Source organism: Sceloporus undulatus, chromosome 4 (assembly GCF_019175285.1).
Source record: "Sceloporus undulatus isolate JIND9_A2432 ecotype Alabama chromosome 4, SceUnd_v1.1, whole genome shotgun sequence".
Lineage (NCBI taxonomy): Eukaryota > Metazoa > Chordata > Lepidosauria > Squamata > Phrynosomatidae > Sceloporus > Sceloporus undulatus.
Genome location: NC_056525.1, coordinates 250,180,729 through 250,200,013, shown reverse-complemented (window position 1 = coordinate 250,200,013; position 19,285 = coordinate 250,180,729). Strand labels below are relative to the sequence as shown.

Genomic DNA, 19,285 nt, shown 5'->3' with positions numbered 1-19,285 from the left:
AGGGAAAAAGTATAGGAGAGAGGTAGTGAAAAGAATATTCCAACATCTGACCCACATTGCTTCCCTGCTTCATGTCTGGGAGTCTGTCTTTCCCACTCACTGCCAATCACTGGGGGATTCTGGGAGGTGGAGTCCCACAGGAAATGTTTCTGGCTCGCTGGGCATTCTGGGAAGTGGAGTCCCATAGGAAACATTCTCTGGTGAGTGGGGGATTCTGGGAGGTGAGGACCCGTAGGTTACTTTTCCCACTGGCTTGGGAACTCCATAGATAACTAATTGCTGGAGGATTCTGGGAGGTGGATCCCATAGGAAACGTTTCTTTCTGGCTGGGGGACATTGGGAGGTGGACTCCTGTAGTTAACATTCCATGCTGGTTGGGGGATTTTGGGTGTTAGAGTCCAGAGAGGACTCCTCCTCCATGCTTAAAGGAAGCATTTTGAATAGAGTACTGTAGTAGTTTAAACTCTGTTGCCAGTTCAATTGCATTTTAATTGTGAAAGGATCCTGCAGCACCTTTGAGACTAACTGCGCAAAAGAAGTTCTAGCACAAGCTTTCCTAGCCTTGAACCGACTTCCTCCGAGTCATGCTTACTCGCCTGCAGCTCCCAGCCTGAACACCCCTCCGGACCCATCGTCCACAGCCAAATCCTCTGGTACCATCACATCTCCTTGGACTCACAAGACAGGGATGCCAAATTCACAGAGTTACAACCAACACTGAATTACTCCTATGAAGAAAGACTTAGGGAGCTGGGGATGTTTAGCCTGGAGAAGAGATGGTTAAGAGGTGATATGATGATAGCCCTGTTTCAATACTTGGAAGGGATGCCATATTGAGGAGGGAGCAAGCTTGTTTTCTGCTGCTCCAGAGACTAGGACACAATGGATGCAAGCTGCAGGAAAAAAGATTCCCCCTAAACATTAGGAGGCACCTCCTGACAGTAAGGGCTGTTCGACAGTGGAAGATGCAGCTGCCTTGGAGGGTAATGGAGTCTCCTTCTTTGGAGGTTTTTAATCAGAGGCCAGGTGGCCATCTGTCCCAGGAAGGGCTTTGATTGTGCCTTCCTCTGATATGAGAGCCATGTTTGAATGGATGTCATGTTGAGGATTGAGCAAGCTTGCTTTCTGCTTCTCCATAGAATAGGACCTGGAATAATGGATGCAAACTCCAGGAAAAGAGATTCCAGCTCAACATTAGGAAGAACGTCCTGACAGTTAGAGCTGCTCAATAGTGGAAGATGCTTCTGCCTTTTAAATTGTGGTGGAGTCTCCATCTTTGGAGGTTTCTCAGCAGAGGCTGGATGGCTTCTGTCACAAGGAGGGCTTGGATGGTGTCTTCCTTCATGCTGAAGAAGCAGGTTGGACTGGGTGGTCCCTAGGGGTCTTTTCCAACTTTATGATTCTAAGACGTGAAGAAGGAGCCCCTCAACTAGGCAGACCTCAGGTTTGAGGATCAGGCTCAAAGCGGCTGCTCTTTGGATTCACGCCAGGAGCCCAGAGAGCCAGGAAGGGTCTCCTTCAGAGATCTAGAGCACTAGTATTCGGGCATATAAATAGACAGATTTCACAGAATCATAGGGTACTTTTATGCCTTCTATTTTTCCTCCAGGAAGCCCAGTATGTGTGAGTGTAAAATGAGAGAAACACAGTACGGTAGAACTGGCCCAGAATTCATTTCATTGGGCTTTGGAAAAGTCTTTCAGTCCAGCTCCAGTGCTGACCATCTTGTTCCATGGCAGGGAGTTTGTGTAGTACAGAGATACTACACAGACAATCCAAAAGCAGTGTTAGAATACAGTGGTGGTGCTGTGATTACTTGCAATCAAAAATCCATATTTCTTTCCTTAACAAGTCAAACTAAGTTTGACTGGATGGCCCTTGTGGTCTCTTCCAACTCTACGATTCTATGATTCTGTAAGTACACAGTGCTTTGAATAAAATTGGATGGTGATGCTGGGACCAGATAAAATAACCCAAGGGGATGGTGGTGGTAGGATTGTTGATTTCTCAGTCCCACTGAGAACAAGAGACAGCGCTGAATGACAGGCTATGATGGGTAGCTGCCTGGTATCTAAGGGGATTACTTTGAGGCTGAGAACATTGGTTGCATCTAATTAAATATTGATTCCCCCCCCCCCCCCCTTTCAGAAGCTTTGGCTTTCCCATATTGGTGCTTGTGACCTGCAAGGTGTTTGGTGCCACTAATAATTCCTTTCTTTCAATGCCTGCTGTTTCCTCTCACCAGCCTCTTCTCAGCAGCCTGGCCCTTGAGGAGCAAGAAGGGGAAAGTGGTGATCTGACAGACAGCGAAGAAAGTGTCTTCTCTGGTCTAGAGGATTCTGGGAGTGACAGCCTCACAGAGGAGGAGGAAGAGGATGGCGACCATGGCAGTGGAGCGGAGGAGAATCCTGATGACCCGTTGTCCTCAGAAAGTACCCATGTAAGTGTATATCAAAGTACAAGGTGGCAAGCCAAGCCCTTGAAAACCTTATGAGAAAGATATGCCTAAGTACAACCTGCTCTTGGTATGCACAGGGGTTGGGTACGAGGACCTTGCACAATTAGCAAAAAATTGCACTGATCAGTCCCTCTTAATAATACTGCGTAGGGCAACAGCAGAGGCAGCAGCAAGCCCCAGCCACCAAATGCAACTAAAATGGCGAAGGGTCTTGAAACCATGCCCTGTGAGGAACAGCTTAGGGAGCTGGGGATGTTTAGTCTGGAGAAGAGATGGTTAAGATGTGATATGATAGCCATGTTTAAGGGTGTTCAACAATGGCTCCTTTTCATCCTGGAGAAAAGTGACCAGTGGGGTCCCACAGGGCTCTGTCCTGGGCCCAGTACTGTTCAATATCTTTATCAGTGACTTGGAGAACAAAATTGGGGGCATACTTATCAAAGTTGCAGATGACACCAAATTAGGAGGAATAGCTAATACCCCTGAGGACAGGATCAAACTTCAGAATGACCTTAATAGATTAGAAAGCTGGACCAAAGTTAACAAAATGAATTTCAACACGGAGAAATGTAAAGTACTGCACTTAGGACGAAAAAATGAAATGCACAGATATAGGATGGGGAACACCTGGCTGAACGAGAAACTTCTACATGTGAAAGGGATCTGGAAGTCCAAGTAAACCACAAGTTGAACATGAGTCACCAGTGTGATGCGGCAGCTAACAAGGCCAATGCGATTTTAGGCTGCCTCAATAGAAGTCTAGTGTCTAGATCAAGGGAAGTAATAGTGCCACTCTGTTCTGCTCTAGTCATGCCCCACCTGGAATATTGTGACCAGTTCTGGGCACCACAATTTAAGAAGGACATTGAGAAACTGGAGCCATGTGTCCAAAGGAGGGCGACTAAAACGGTGAAGGGTCTGCAAACCATGAATCCCTATGAGGAGAGACTTAGGGAGCTGGGGATGTTTAACCTGGAGAAGAGAAGGTTAAGAGGGGATATGATAGCTCTGTTTAAATACTTGAAGGGATGTCATATTGAGCAGAGAGCTAGCTTGTTTTCCTCGGAGTGTGGTGGAGTCTCCTTCCTTGGAGGTTTTTAAGCAGAGGCTTGATGGCCATCTGTTGGGGATGCTTTGATTGAGATTTCCTGCATGGCAGGGGGTTGGACTGGATGGCCCTTGTGGTCCCTTCCAACTCTACGATTCTATCATTCTATTTGAAGGGATGTCATATTGAAGATGGAGCAAACTTATTTTATGCTGCTCCAGAGACTAGAACATGGAAGAATGGATGCAAGCTCCAGGAAAAGAGATTCCACCTCAACATTAGGAGGAACCTCCTGACAGCAAGGGCTGTTTGACAGGGGAATACACTTCCTCTGACAGTGGTGAAGCCTCCCTCCTTGGAGGCCTTTAAATGGGCTGGATGGCCATCTGTCGGGATGCTTTGATTGAGAGTTCCTGCGTGGCATGGGGTTGGACTGGATAGCCCTTGGGGTCTCTTCCAACCCTATGATTCTATGCTTCTAGCACATTTTTCAGGTTCTCCCATCTCCAGGGAGACTTCCAGCTCCTTCCACCTTTGAGGCAGCAGCTATGGTGCTTCTGCTCATTATTCCAAAGGCAGAAGCTGGTGGCTGGTGAGCTCCCAAAAGGCAGTGGTGGAGGCTTGCCACCTCCTCCGCTGCTGCCCTACACCATATTAGTTACAGGGACTTATAGATAAGGGGTTATATAAGGGAAATCTCCTGTACTGTGCTGTACAATACTGCATTCCCCCCAAATACTGTAGTCTGAATCTCCTTGCTCCTGAATCCCCTCCCCTCTGGTAAGCTCTCACCGCCTCCTTCCCACCCTCGAAGCTTCAGGGTGTTGTGTGCAGGAAGCTTTTTGGGCAGAACTCAAGGGTAAGATACCCCAAAAGATGTGAGGCTGCAGAGAGATGCGAAGATCTGTGACATGGCAGGAGGTATAGATTTGCACTAAGCACTACAACTGAATTCCCACCATGTCACAGATCACTGCATCTCTCTCCCCTGCCTCTGGAGAACACACAGCCTCCCACCTCCCCTTCACCTCTTCCTGTAACCTCTCCAGCCTCGTAAATACAGTACTGTACATACTACGCTACTGATGTTGTGGAAAGTATTGTGTCGTGTACAGTACTGCAGATATCACAGACCCACTGTAATGGATTTTTTGAGATGCTGCTGCAAGATGATGGGTTTTCCAGGAATGTCAAAGCGTCACCTCAGGTTCTTGGGTTCTTTCCATCATGGGAGACGGCTATATGGGAAAAGGCTGGCCCATCTTCCTCAGGGCTAGCCTCAGGAAGAAGAGTTTATTTTTATGTATTTTTATTGCTGTAACCCGCCTGGATTCCTTGTGATTGGGTGGGCTATAAATAAATCATTTATTATTATTATTGTTATTGTTATTATTATTATATGATAGACTCCCACAATCTTCCCCCAGAGCATGGTGTCCAGGTTATGCTGCCATCTTTTGTTCACCTCCAGGAGTTTACCTCTCTTATAGAAAAGGAAATGAGGGAACAGTGCCAGCTATTACTCCCATTATTTCACATTCCCAAAATGGAATGGGGTGTGTGTCTCTCAGGCCTATTCTGGGTCTTGGAGACATCATGGAATTCAATGAGGTGAAGAAATTCAGAATGGTCTTCATTAGGATTATTTTGAGGCTATTGACTTTTGCAGTGTCTCTTTCTACATCTCCAGCTGTCACTGTTCCTATCTTTCCTGTGTTTCTCTGTGGCTGATGAGGCCTGTCAGCTCAGGGCCCTGCCCTTTGGACTGTCCACCTCTCAAAGGATTTTCACCAAGTGCATGGGAATGGTGGTGTACCCTTATATTGACAGATAGCTTGATGTGTCTCACACAATCTGTCAGTTTTATACTAGTCTCCATCTGACCACCTCTCTTCTTTGTGCTATGGGGTTTCTCATCAGTGAGAAAAAGTCCAATCTAATTCCAGCCCAATGCATTCAGTTCATAAGTGCAGTCCTTGATTTGACAGTAGGGGCAATTTTCTTCCGCAACAACAAGGCAACCAGGTTGGTGAAGACAGCCACTTGCCTAATCAAACTGAGGCATGCAAGAGCCCACCAGGTGCAAGTTCTTCTTACTGTCATAGTGTCATCAAGTCAATATTATCCCCGGCTCAGTTACACATGAGACCGCACTGACGTTGCTTCCTAGCCAACATCAGTGATATGGTTAACTCCCTGTCAAAGTGGCCAACAGTAACACTCCATGTGTTTCACTCTCTACAGTGGTAGAACTCCATGATTAATTTGCCAAGTGGCCTTTTGACCGCTGACACCAGCACATGCCCTCACAACAGATGCTTCCCTTTTGGGTTGGGGGGACACCTCAACTGTTTGCCAACAGTGGCCTGTGAAACACAGGCACATAAATGAGCTGGCAATGGTCTGAAATCTTTGCACGTATCCAACCCCTTCTGTGAAGATAAATTGTCCAGGTCCCAGACTACAACACTGCTGTCATATTCTGCTTCAGCAAGCAAGAAGATGGAGGACTCACTCTAGCACTCTTTGAGGCCTCAGTATGCATCTCTGGACATAGTGTGTGGGGAGGAACATTTTTCCTGTCATAATACATGACTTGGGAAGACGACAACTGAGCTAACATGCTAAGTGGACACTTGTGCCATCTGTGGTTAAAACATGTCTTGGTCACCCAGGGACTTGGAAGATCAATCTGTGTGCAACCCATGCAGAACTCCCAGTACAAGAGGTTTTGCTGCAGAGGCTGCAAGATGCAGGCTTCGTTGGGAGACACCTTTCTTTAAACTTGGGAAGCGAAGAGACCTGAAGCCTTTGCTCCTTGTCCGTTGCTGATGAGGGTGATAGCAAAACTACAAGATGACTATGGTGGCGTCTTCAGGTATATTTTGCAATCTTTGGATTGCAAAAGGGTGTTATCGTTGCCTTTCATCCAGCCAAGTTTCACTGGCGCAGCTTGTGGCAGAGCCAGACATCTGGACCTTCTGACATTGTACCTCATAGAGTTGCTGATCCTTCCTGTCTGAAATTATTGGAGTCGAGGTACAGATAGGCTTGTTCACACCTCCCAGCTCTTTCAGCAGGCTTTTTAAAAATGCCCTCCTCAGCTGTATTCTGGCTCCTTGGCCATATGCTATGCTAGTATGATCCATTTCTCGTTTCTGTTCTGCTTCTCTCTCTAAAATGTATTACCAGGGACAGCTGCAGTGAAGGGAACTACAGGGCAAGCAAGCTTTGCTTTCTTCAAAACCCAGAAATTTTACGCAGAGCAATGAAGGAGCCTCCTGCAGAGTCAGAATGCTCTGAGCCATTAGGAAAGTCCAGGGAATAAATCCCGGGGAATCAAAGACACATTTCTCTCCTCATGGAGGCAGCAGAATTTACCATGAGAAGCAAAAGTAACTTTCCTCTGCAGGGAAGGAAATCTGTGTTTATTCTTTGCTGTTACAATTCCTTCACTCATTCTTCACTGTTGCTCTGCTGGTTTTCTTTGCTGCTCTGGAAGCACCAGAGGAGGAGACTGAGCTGAACCTGTAGGAGCTCTTCTGGCTTCCTGCAGCACCATGGATTCTTCATTACTAAGAGCATTAAATCTTGATTTTAGGAGCCTTCCCTGAGGATAAGAATGATCTGTAGACTATCCTGACTGGATCTTGTGTAGAGGCTGTTGCAAGATGGGAGTCCGTGTTTCTTGCTGCGTTGAGCAATAGCTATACATTTTGCCACTGTATGCTCTTGGCTCTTCACATTTCAACACACTGGCTTTAATGCTGGCAATTTGAAGGCCATCTTGCTCAGCCCCGGTGGTGCCAGGGGGGCAAAACGCTCCACGTTCCTGAAAAGGGAGTAGTGCATGCCAACACCAGCCCTTCTCTAGAGATGTTGGGCATTACAGCCACATTGTCTGTGTCACGGTTCCTGTTGGATGCTTCCTTTCACTAGCAGGATTTAGGGTTTCTGAAAGACTCCTGAAGTTGCCCTCTAGCGGAAGGGGGAAGCCAGGCCAAGGGTAATGCTTGAAATTTTGCTTTGTTTCACATCCAGCTGTCTTGCTTTTTTCTAAAGGCTGTAAGATGTTCCTTGAGTGTTCTCTCTGGCATGCAGGTGGCTGAAATGAAAGCAGTAAAGGCTAGGAAAGAAGCTTGTCTTACCCCCATTGTCAAACACAAATAGGGAAAAGGATAGTTCCCTACAGTAAGTTTCCTGAGGGTCTCTTCCCCTTTGGGGTTCTACTTCTCAGTGTCTGGATGGATACACAGTCAAATGCTGGAGTAACTGGTCCTGCAGGCACCCTGTGTTGCAGTCCTGATAAGTGTTGAAAATGCAAGGGCTTGGATGCTATTACTGGTCACACCGATATTGGATTCTACCCTCTGGGTCTAATGCTGCAGCTGAGTTGAGCAGCTGCCCTGGATGTATCATACTGGCCTCCCTCTCCCTCCACAATCTCTTTCCTCTGGCTTGGCTGTAGACAGGACACTTTGTCTGATGCATAGGTGACTTGTAAATAATAATGTTAATAAGGATGATAGGGAAAAAAGCATACAAGGTCTCTCTCTTTCTACCATCGGTCTTATTCATCAGGGTTTGGCAGTTGGTTAACTTGGGGAAAGGGAATGTGTTGAATGGAACTGGCAGCTGTGGAGGTAGAAAGCCCCAGTGTATGTTAGGGCACCTCTGTGTGCTCTGGCACTGTGGGCCCTTCCACCTTGTTTTTGACTGGCCTCCTGCCATTGGAGGCTTCCCTCCCAAGCATAACCTGGCTTATTTTGCTGGGTTAATTCTTGGGTGCCCGAGGCTGGAGCGCTACCCCAACCCTGGCTGGCCCCAATAGTGTTCCTCAGGAAACAGTAGGAATAGCAGGGAAAGAGACTTGCATTTACTGTTACCTGTGCAGTTTTTAATAAGGTCAGGATCCCAGCCAGCTTGTCCTCTTCTGGTGGCTAGGAGCATACAGTGGCAAATATAGATAGATAGATAGATAGATAGATAGATAGGTAGATCTTTGTCCTTGGAAGGCCTACTTCACCTGTAGAATGTGTTAACAGTCCTTCACACACAGTGACCGGTTTCTGTCCCCGGTGGACAGCCATTTTTGGATAGAGGGAAGGCAGTTGGTTGGTAGAAGGCAGGACCATAATATTTGAGACAGTTCGATCTGTGAGGCTGACCTCACCTCTTCTTGCCCTTGTGCCGTTTTCATGCATGAGAGAAGTCACCCTTTCCTCAGCCTTTTAAGTACAACTGTGAGAGCCTTCGCAGCAGGCACTCCAGTGGCAGCACTCAGAGGGTTGAGTTCCAGGAGCATTGCTGGAGCATCCTCAGTTGGCCTCACTTTGGTGTGGGCTAATAAGCCAGTTGCCTGAAGACCACAGGTGGCCTGCATGGGCTCTAGAGAAAGTGTAGTATAAGGGACTCATTCACTTGAGGGACCAAATCCTGTACAGTATAGAAAATCCAGTGCAGTTCTTGGAGCACAGTGTCCAGATCAAGGGAAGTAGTAGTGTCATTCATTTCTCCCTTGGTCAGACCTCACCTAGAGGAACCCTGTGTCCAGTTCTGAGCAGTTCTATTTAGATTCCACTTAAACCTTAAGTAGAACTTTTTTTTACTGAAACAGCTGTTCAGTGGTGGAATGGATTGTCCCAGAGAGCAGTGGATGCTCCGTCTTTGGAGGTCTTTAAGCAGAGGTTGGGTGGGAATCTTTTGGGAGTGCTTTAGTTGGATATTCCTGCATGGTAGTGGATTGGACAAGATAACAGTTCTTTGTTGAAGGTCAGGAGTCAGCCTTGTTCCAGTAGCTCTCAGCCTAACCTATTTCACCGGGTGATTGTGCGGCGCTTGTGCACCATGAAGCTTGGAGTCACTGATCCTGGAATTCTGTGGTGATACCCTGATGTGAGGAAGGAAGGAGAGAGCTGTGGGGTTGCTGATGAATTTTGTTTGCCCCTTTGGGGGAATAATGGGCTATGAATGACTTGCATAGCTGAGTTCAGTGCATGTGTGTGGTTTTGTCTTTAAGTTGTTTCCAACTTATGGCAACCCTTCTTCACAGTTTTCATCAGAGGGGTATTTCCACTGCCATCCTCTGAGGCTGAGAGAGAGTGACTTGCCCAGGGTCACCCAGTGGGTTTTCATGGCTGAGTGGCTAATCAAACCCTGGTCTGCAGAGTCATTTGCTCAAACCATTATACCCCACTGGCCCCTAAGCATTTAAGAAATGTTTTTTCTTGCCAGTGGCTCTGATGAAGAGACCACTTCATGGTAGAGGAGAAGTCCTGTGGAGGCTGATGGCTTAAAGCAGTGGTCCCCAAAATGTACCCTTTAAGAGATTTTGGACTTCAGCTCCCAGAAGCCTCAGCCATGTTGGCCAATTGTCTGGGATTCTGGGAGCTGAAGTCCAAAATCCTTTAAAGAGCACAGTTTGGGGACCACTGGTTTAAAGGAATCTCTATATTCTGGGGATTCTTTGAAAACCAGTTACTTGGGAAGTTTCTCTGCAGATTACCTTTGCCCTTTGTGGCCTTCTCCTGGAAGTCTGGGCGGCCACACTTCATGGCAGAATAGTGGGTTAAAGAAACCTTTGGACTCATGGCTCTTCTTTCAACATGGCTAGCGACTACTGCTTGCCCTCAGTCAGTGTTTGGCTTCTGCAGAAGTCCCCCATCCTCAGCAATAGGGCTAGTGGAAGTGTTTTCAAGATGGGCAAGTGTGTCGGGGTTCACTAAGGCCCCAGGCTGACGCTCTTTTCCGCACCAGCCCTCCATCCAGCCATCATTTCTGGTGTTTCTGGCTGATTCAGCAGATGGAGCCAGGGTGACCTGACCTGCTCACCTCAGGAGTCCCGGCTGCTGCAGCTGCTGCAATTACTCCTTCCGATTGCTTTTCCTGACTGCGTTGGTTCCGCTCCCGTCACCTGGGCTCCTTTTGGTATTTTGTGCGGCCCTCTGGCGGCCTCTTGGCACATCTTGCAGGAGAGACTTGGAATCCAAGGAAAGAGACCTCTCCTGCAACAGAGGAACGCTTCCTGGAGGCACTTCATCTGGGCAAATATTTTTAATGCCCTTTGATTAGTAACCACTTGGGACAGCTTTTCCTTTCAGTTTGCTGAAGTAGGAAGCTCTCTCCTTTCCGCTGCCCCAGCCCTCCTGGGGTGACACAGGCCAGTTGCTCCATCTTGCAAATGAATAAATATGTTTTAAAAAGAAGCCTCTGAAAAGTCTTCAGCAGAGAGGGGGGATGGCGGTAGAAGCTGGCGCTGTCTGGGTGACCCACACTCATATGCCTTTTCCTGGCTTCCCACTTCCCAGATCACTGTGGATTTGGTTGGCCAGCTGTAGTTCTGGGCATGTGCTGTCTTCAGAACAGTGTGGGTCTAGTGTTAAAGCCCTACTCCGAAGCCTCTTGGGGATGAGGGGCTTAGCCAGGGATGTTGGGAGGGGTCTCATGACAGCCAAAGGTGATGGGGGGCTTCCATCACACAGCCTGACCAGTCAAGGCAACTTGCTGCACTACAGGAGTCAGCAGTGTGAAGCAGCAGCCAAGAAAGCCAACCCAATTCTTGGTTGCATCAACAGAGTATAGTGTCTAGATGAAGGGAAGTCATAGTGCCACTCTATTCTGCTTTGGTCAGGCCTCACCTGGAATAACACTATGTCCAGTTCTGGGCAACACAATTCAAAAAGGATGTTGAGAAAGTGGAGCATGTCCAAAGAGGGCCCCCAAAATGGTGAAGGGTCTGGAAACCATGAAGCCCTATGAGGAAAGACTTAGGGAGCTGGGGATGTGTAGCATGGATAAGAGAAGGTTAAGAGGCGACATGATAGCCCTGTTTAAGTGTTTGAAGGGATGTCATATTGAGGATGGAGTAAACTTGTTTTCTACTGCTTCAGAGAATAGGACCTGGAACAATGGATGAAAGCTACAGGAAAAGAGATTCCACTTCAACATTAGAAGGAACTTGCTGACAGTAAGAGCTGTTCAACAGTGGAAGATGCTGCCTGGGAGGCTGTGATGGAGTCTCCTTTGGAGGATGTTAGTCAGAGGCTGGATGGCTATCTGTTGGGGATGTTTTGATTGTGAGTTCCTGCATGGCAGAAAGAAGTTTGATTGGATGGCCCTTGTGGTCTCTTCCAACTGTATGATTCTGTGACCCCTTTCTGTGCCCTGGGTCTCTACTCTGAGCCCATGAAGTATTGGGAGGAAGGGAAAATCAGGGAAGGGAGGAGGAGGGAAGAGAGGAGGAGAGTAAGACAGACAAAACCTCTCCGATGCCAAAAGCCTGGGGAAAAACTTACCTCCAATCAGCCCCCCCAGCCTTTAATAAAGCCTTTGTTTTTGCTGTAATCCCATCTTCTCCTTGGCCCTGTGCTTTCTAGGCCCCCAGCCCCACTTTCTATCTTTGGCCAGGAGGGTGGAAGTTGAAGAAGGGAGAGGAGGCACGCAGGACCTGTGCGCTTTGGGGTTGCATACAGCAGAAGGTGATCACACACTGCGCGGGCTTTACTGCTCCCAGGAGGGGTGTTTTGTAGGGCTGCTTTTCTGATTATTCCGTCAAATCCTCTGGTAAAACCCACTGCAGGCTGGGTCCCCTCAGAGCGGGGGAGGAGAAGGGCAAATCTCTTTTCCAGGGAAGGATGTGCAGTTTTGCCGGCACCCGCACGCCAGGCCAAGGCGTAGGTGCCGTCTGGAACGCTGGGACCGTGGGCTGGGATCTGGCTGGCTGGCCGGGGCCTGGATCCCTTCCCATCCCAAAATCCCAGCGTGGATGGAGCGCTTATTCTGTGCTGAGCCTAGGGCAAAGGCGAAGACGTAAAAGGAGCCGCACTGGTTCGGACCAAGAGGGGAGACTAGCCCCAGAGAGCCAGGCAGATGTCTCTGGGAAGCCCACAAGTAGAGCACAAAGACAACAGCCTCTCAACTCTTTCTCTGGTGTTGCTATTGCCTGTTGGTGGACCAAGTAGAAATACGCACTTAAATAGCAATTTGATACCATTTTAAGGCACCATCACTCCAATCATGGGATTTATAGTTTTGTGAGGTACTAACATTTTATGCTGGGAAATTCTATTGCAATTATAGAATCTTAGAATTATAGAGTTGGAAAGGAACCCAAGGGCTATCGAGACCAATCCTGCTCTTCCGTGCAGGAATACACAATCCAAGCCCTCCCTGTGACAGATGGCCATCCAGCCTCCATTAAAAACCTCCAATAGCAGACCTTTCTAGTTAGCCTTCCTAGACAAGCCTCCCCTTACCAATACTATTGATTCCGCTCCTCTCCTAGAAGACGCCCAAATCTACCCGCAATCCTTAGTTAATTTGTAATTGAAATGTTTTAATTTATTCTGTAGTTTAGTATCTTTGTATGGCTTTTGTTTTTATGGTCGGGGGGAGGGTTGGGATATGATGTTGTCCTTTTTAATTGCAATTTTAACTGTATGATGCTTTATTCCTATATTTGTTGTAATCCGCATTGATTCCTCTGCGAAAAAGCGGAATAAAAATAAATTATATTAAATTGTATTACTAGGATCCTAGAGTTGGAAGGGACTCCCAAAGGCCATCCAGTCCAACTCACTTCTGCCATGCAGGAAGACACAAAATCCTCCCATCCAGCCTCTATTAGAAACCTCCAAAGGAGACTCCACACATTCTAAGGGAATGTATTCCAATGTCAAACATGTCTTACTCTCAGGAAGTCCTTCCTAATGTTGAGGTGGAATCTCTTTTCCTGTAGTTTGCATCCATTGCTCTGTATCCTATTCTCTGCAGCAACCAAAAACAAGCTTGCTTCATCCTCAATATGATATCCCTCCAAATACTTAAACAGAGCTATCATAGCACCTCTTAACCGTCTCTTCTCCAGGCTGAATATACTCAGCTTCCTAGGTCACTCCTCATATGGCTTTATGGTTTCCAGATCTTTCACCCTTTTGGTCACCTGCCTCTGATTTACAGTACTTTGACCTATCTAGCAGAGAATTCTATGTTCTTCATTGAATGGGAAATCCCAGGATTCCATTGGAAAGAGCCATGGTATTTAAAGTGGTATAAAACTATTATAACTATCCTACATACCTTGGATGTACTCCAAGCCATCTAAATTGCTAAAACTTTCTCTGCCATTCATGCCGGAAAGGTGGATGGAACTATTTGTTTCATTTGACTCTTGACACAGGATGGCACAAGGGACACATGTTGTGTCTTTGCCTGTTGCAACTGGATTCCATTGTATAGCAATGACAAAACCACTCCATCTGAAACAGGCGGTTTCTACTTCAGCCCAAGTGCATGGGGCCATGAACCTTGTTTTGAAGCTGAATTGCAATTAGGCTTCAAAATGAGGTACATATTCCCCGAGCGTCTTGTGTTCATTATTATGAAACTCAGGGGTTAGCTGTCTCGGGGCATGTGCTTCTGATGGCTTGGAGAGAAGACACACTGCTGACCTTCAGAAATTATCCGGTGGTTGAACAGTGGCCTATCGAAGGAGTAGGCTGTACTTTTAATACACTATGCAATGGAGTCTTTTAGGTTTAGTAGTTGCACATTTACCCCAGGAAGGAAGGTTGTATGGAGCTGGTTGCATACAAGCCAGCAGAGCTGGCAGCTTGTCGTCAGTTACATAAATGCCCCATGGCCCCAAGCAAGCTGCCTCTTGAGTAGCATCTCCCAGCTGGTGCTCTCCAGGTGGCTAGAACAGCGCCTGCCATCATCAGCGATGGTCAGTGGTTAAGGCTAATGAGAGCAGTACTCCAAAAGATCTGGAGGATGTCAAGTTATGAATAGGCTACTACAGAAGTAGTCCATGGCCCAGATGCTCTATGGACTAGTGGGACATGTTTTTTCTGCACCAAGGAAGAACAAACTTGAGAGGGAATCATTTTTGAAGAACAGATCCTTCATACCATTTGTCAGTTTAAGTATTTTAGTTAATGCTTCTTGTCTGTTCAATCTATGGGACTGCATATCTTGTTCACACACACACAGACACACTTTTGTCCTCATGCTACTTTATCACTCAGTTTCATTCACCCTTGGAAGCCAGGAAAGGAGAAGTAGATGGAACTGAGGATATTCTCCCCGATTCCCTGGTGTGAGGCAGGCTCCATGAATTTGTAGTTCCAGCCCTGAGGTGGAGCAGGGGGTCCAGGTTACTAGCAGCAAGCCCCTGCCCTCTTCCCCAGCTTTGAGGGCTTTTCTCTGTCACCTGAGACACAGGGAGGCTCATGCTGAGTGAAGGTTCAAGGAGAAGCCCTTCTACTCTCTAAGGTTCAGAAGAGCAAAAGAATGCATTTTAGCCATCCAGCCCTCCTGCAGCCAGGAAACTGCAAATTGGATGGAATCACACACACACACACACATTAAAAATAGGTTTCAATGGTTTTTATGCACACATGGTGGGTTTGAGTCCTCTGGGAAGGGCAGCTGCAGGTGGATGGTACAGATGCCTTCACCAGGTGTGAGGGGCCCCTTGGGATTCCAGGGAGACGCAGCATGTGCAACCTGGAAGGTCTCAGAAGTGGCGATTTGAGGCTTAGACCCTGGAGGGAAGGAGAGCGGGAGGGAAGCCAGCATGCCTGAGCTCTTCAGTTGCTGTTAACCATGCCACACAGTTTGTGGAGGCCTCCAGTAAAACTGCGTGTGATGCTTCCTGTTCCTGTGTTTGTATCATAACTGTTTGCACTGTCCTGTTTTACAGGCTGGAGAAGTTCCCAAGAAGAAAGTGACATTGGGCCGGAAGATGAAGGGCACAAGGACCGGCCAGCGCACAGAGACCTGTCAACAGGAAGCGCCCCTGGAGAATGAATATGCAGAAGACAGCTCCGATGAGGAGGTAAGACCCATTGTCTGCTCCCTTTCTGTTCAAAAGCGGCTTGCCTGTCTCTGCGGTACCCAGCAAATCACAGTCATTGCAGAAGGGGCAGCAGACTCATTGCTCTTCAGGAGCAGAAAAGCAGCAGAGAACCTGCTGCTTCACTGAGGGGGCAGAAGCATTCACAGACCAGAGCCTCTTCCTTGGGATGTATAAGGAATTACCCATAGCTTTAGGTGTATGTGCATCTGGATTAGTGGTGGGGACTTGAAGCACTGGGATTCAGAGGGGTAATTAAATGCAGAACAGATAGAAAGTGGCAGTTACACTCTTAACAACACCATTCAACAAAACATGTTGCTCAGGAAGCAGACAGCCTGTGTTAGTAAATCAATTAAGACAATATAAAATTGATTGAAAGCCGCACCAAACTTGATCCCTTTTCAAGCCAGAGATGATAGAATTGAACCCTTTGCTGTAGTTCTGTGTTGCAAACTCCCCTTTGTACTTCCTGCATTCAAGAACAGCTGCCTTTAAAATCTGTTACAGAGATTCCTAGGAACCTGGTTTTGTTCGCTGGTTTGTTTAAATGTCACCCTCTCCGATGTCAGGTTATGTCTACTTATTCTATAGGCCCGTACTTATTCTATTGGCCTATATGTTCTCTGTAGAGCACAAGAGTATTGCTGGCAATTGATTGAAGCATTGATGATGCGTGGAGAACAAGGCATCTGTGGTTGCTAGTTATGATGGCTATGTGTTATCTCCATTTGTCAGATGCAGTATGCTTGATGGTACCCCTTACAAGGGAACACAAGTGGGAGGATGTTGTTGTACTCACATCTTACTTGTGGGCTTTCCAGAGGCCTATCTGGTTGGCCTGTGATCTGATCCACCAACACTGTGCTTCTGGGTGCTTTTAGCATGCAGTGTAGAAAACATTGAAGAAGGGTGGCATTATCTTCTTGTTTTTTCTGGGAAGAGAGGATTTTCTAATTCTGTTTCTGAATTTCTGTGTGCGGTTGGACTGCTCTTTCTCACCCACTGTCAACTCTAGTTTTGTTCCCTGAGCCATTGACTGTGTGGGTCCCATTGGCATTTCCTCTTTACTGGCGGTGGGTAGTAGAAACTGATTGAGTAGCATGAGAGCTTGAGATGAACATACACATCTTGCACTTGTGGTGACAATTGGACTTCTTGTATGTTGAGGCCCTGGGAGCTGGATGGAATCGTGGGCTTGTTATCAGGATTAAGGGAAGCAAGATTTATTCACATTGATGCAAGAATCATAAGATTTTAGAGTTGGAAGGGGGCCACAATGGTTGTCTAGACCAAACTCTTGCCATGTCTGAGTACACAACTAAAGTACTCCTGAGGGATGCCCATCCAACCTCTGTGTAAAGACCACCAGCCTTTGAGGCAGTCCATTTCACTGTCAGACAGCAATTACAGTGAAGAAGTTCTTCCTAATGTTTAGGTAGCATCCCTTTTCTTGTAATTAGAATACATTGGTTTGTGTTTTAGTTTCCGGAGCTACAGAAAATAATCTCACTCCCATCTTCTATATGACATTGCTTCAGATAATTAATGATGGTTATATCAAGCCCTCTCTCAGTCTTCTCCTCTCTTTTCAACATGCCCAGCTCCCTGAGTCCTTCCTCATAAGGTTTGGTTTCTAGATGTTTGATCATCTTAGTTACTCTTTGGATATGTTCCATCTGGTCGGTATTCTCTTCAAACTCTGGTGCCTAGAACTGGACACAGGATTCTTCCAGGTGAGGTCTGACTAAAGTAGAATAGAATGGCACTAATAATTCAACTGGAATATTATACTCCTGTTGATACACACCAGAATTGCATTGGCTTTTTAAGCCCTTGCATCACAGTGGTGACTCATTTCTAGCTTGTGGTCTACCAAAACATGTAGATCCTGCTGACAAGCCAGGTGTCACCACCCATCCTGCAAAGAAAGATAAGCCGGCATTTGCTTGTGAAGTGCCAGGTGATCTGAGAGAAGAAGAGGAGAAGCACAGTTTACCTTGGTTCAGGTGAAATTTTAGGAAGCAACTCCTTTCTGAGTTTTTTGCCTGGACTAAAAAAAGAAAACCTGAAGATTTGAGCAGTGAGCTGGAAACAACTGGATTAAATTCCAGCCTTTAGAGAGGCACGTGTGATAAATACACGTCTGGATGATATCCAGCATTCACAACGCTGGAGAAAGTGCAACTGGGTAGGCCAGCATCATTCAGAGAAACTCTTGGCGTTTGCAGCAAGTGACACTGAAAGTGAGCCCTGTCTCTGGTTGCAAGAGGCTGCAGAAGTCATTACACAGGAAAGACAAGATGGAGCGGCTTCAGGTTTTGCACTCTGGGCTTCTAGGAGGGCTTTGACAAGAGTTCAGATGACCAAGAAAGACCCAGAAAAAGGAGCCATGCAGAGTCTGGGGTGGGGGAGACAACAATTTGGGGGGGGGGATTTTCACTTGGGCAAAAGACATCTCTGAGCAGGATGGGGAAAAGATGCCAATAGGACAACATGATGCTTAGAGTCCCCTTAGAGATTGCAGAGTAGAATATTTCCAGGTTTGCTGTTGGGGTCTCAGGGTTGTGTGGAAAGAGGTCATGTAGGCCCAGTTGTCACTTTTCGACAGACTTGACATAGAAGGAACTTATTTTGAAAGCTCCTTAAGAAGAAATGCAGAAAGGACAAGGGGTGTGGATTTTTTAAAGCAAGATTTTTCCTTTTGTTTTTAATAACAATACATTACATGTTTATTACTTTTTAAAATGTTGGGGGGATCATCTTTGAAGTTCTCCCTCTGTCCCCATATCCTCCCAAATGACCCCAGTGTTTATTGAAGTAACTAATAAACTTCATTTTTGTATTGACAAAAGTAAAGTCATCATTACCAATCAGTGCATTGTTTTAGTAATGCCATTACACAAAAAGTAATGTCACCGTTGGTATGATGACTTCTGACGCACTGCTTCCAACCTCTCTTTCTCCTCCATAAACAGGAAAGACTGTTTGTGTGTGTGTGCCTTCAAGTTGCATTATTATTATTATTATTATTATTATTATTGAGAGCTTCCATTAATTTCATCCGTAACTTTTCCCAACTTGCCTCCAACCCCAGATACTCCAGATTCCCCAGTGAGTCTGATTGGGACGATAAAAACATCTTGGAGACTTGGTAAAAGTTGAGTGGATTGCTCCATCTTAAAGCAAAGATGTGGAGAATGAGGAGCCATGTTTCTGGATAGACGTAGCAGTACCAGATTACTCCAGATAATTGAAAGACAGGGAGCGATGGGGATCACAGGGCAGACACTTTGAGGTGGAGGATTCCTGAGTTGGCAGTGAAATGATTAAGAGCATCCACATGCTTCTCTCTCTTTCGCTTCTTGCAAGTGGCTGAAGAGACCACTGTATCTTCCAGTAATCCTGAGCTAGCTGTCCTGTGCCATGGAGGAGGAGAGCAGGCCCTGAAGTCTCCCGGGTGCACATAGAATTACCTGAGGGAGAAAGCAAATCTCTTGTATTCCATTAGAACCAGAGGTCCATGGCCAATGTATTGGATGAGGGGTATTAGCAGGGCTTTGAGGTGATATTTCATGGGTCCTTCCCATTGGCATGACCCTGGAGGTAAGGTGGGCTGTGAATCATAGAGTTGGAAGAGACCTCAAGGGACATCAAGTTCAACCCACTTTTGCCATGCAGGAATTATACAGTCAAAGTACCCCTGACAGATTAGAAATCTCCAAAGAAGGGGACTCTACCACACTTTGAGGCAGCAGTGGCCTGTTACAGACAGCCAAAATAAAGCTGCTTCAAGTCACAGTGGAGATATGGTATTTCAATGATGCATGCGTTCTAAGAGTCCAGAAGTCGCACCAAAGCCATGCTCCAGCCCTAAGGACTGGAGCGTGGCTTTGGTGTGGCTTCTGGACTCTTAGGACGTATG

General features: G+C 46.7%; 1 protein-coding gene across 2 annotated transcripts in view; it reads left to right on the top strand.

The window, feature by feature from the left end:
* Window positions 1–19,285, top strand: part of BOP1 (BOP1 ribosomal biogenesis factor) — a 102,085-nt gene that overhangs the window by 1,333 nt on the left and 81,467 nt on the right. For both annotated transcript variants that reach the window (XM_042465560.1, XM_042465562.1), the window contains 2 exons: window positions 2,246–2,440; window positions 15,208–15,342. In XM_042465560.1, coding sequence (XP_042321494.1) covers window positions 2,246–2,440; window positions 15,208–15,342 — 330 coding nt within the window. The remainder of the gene's footprint in view (window positions 1–2,245; window positions 2,441–15,207; window positions 15,343–19,285) is intronic.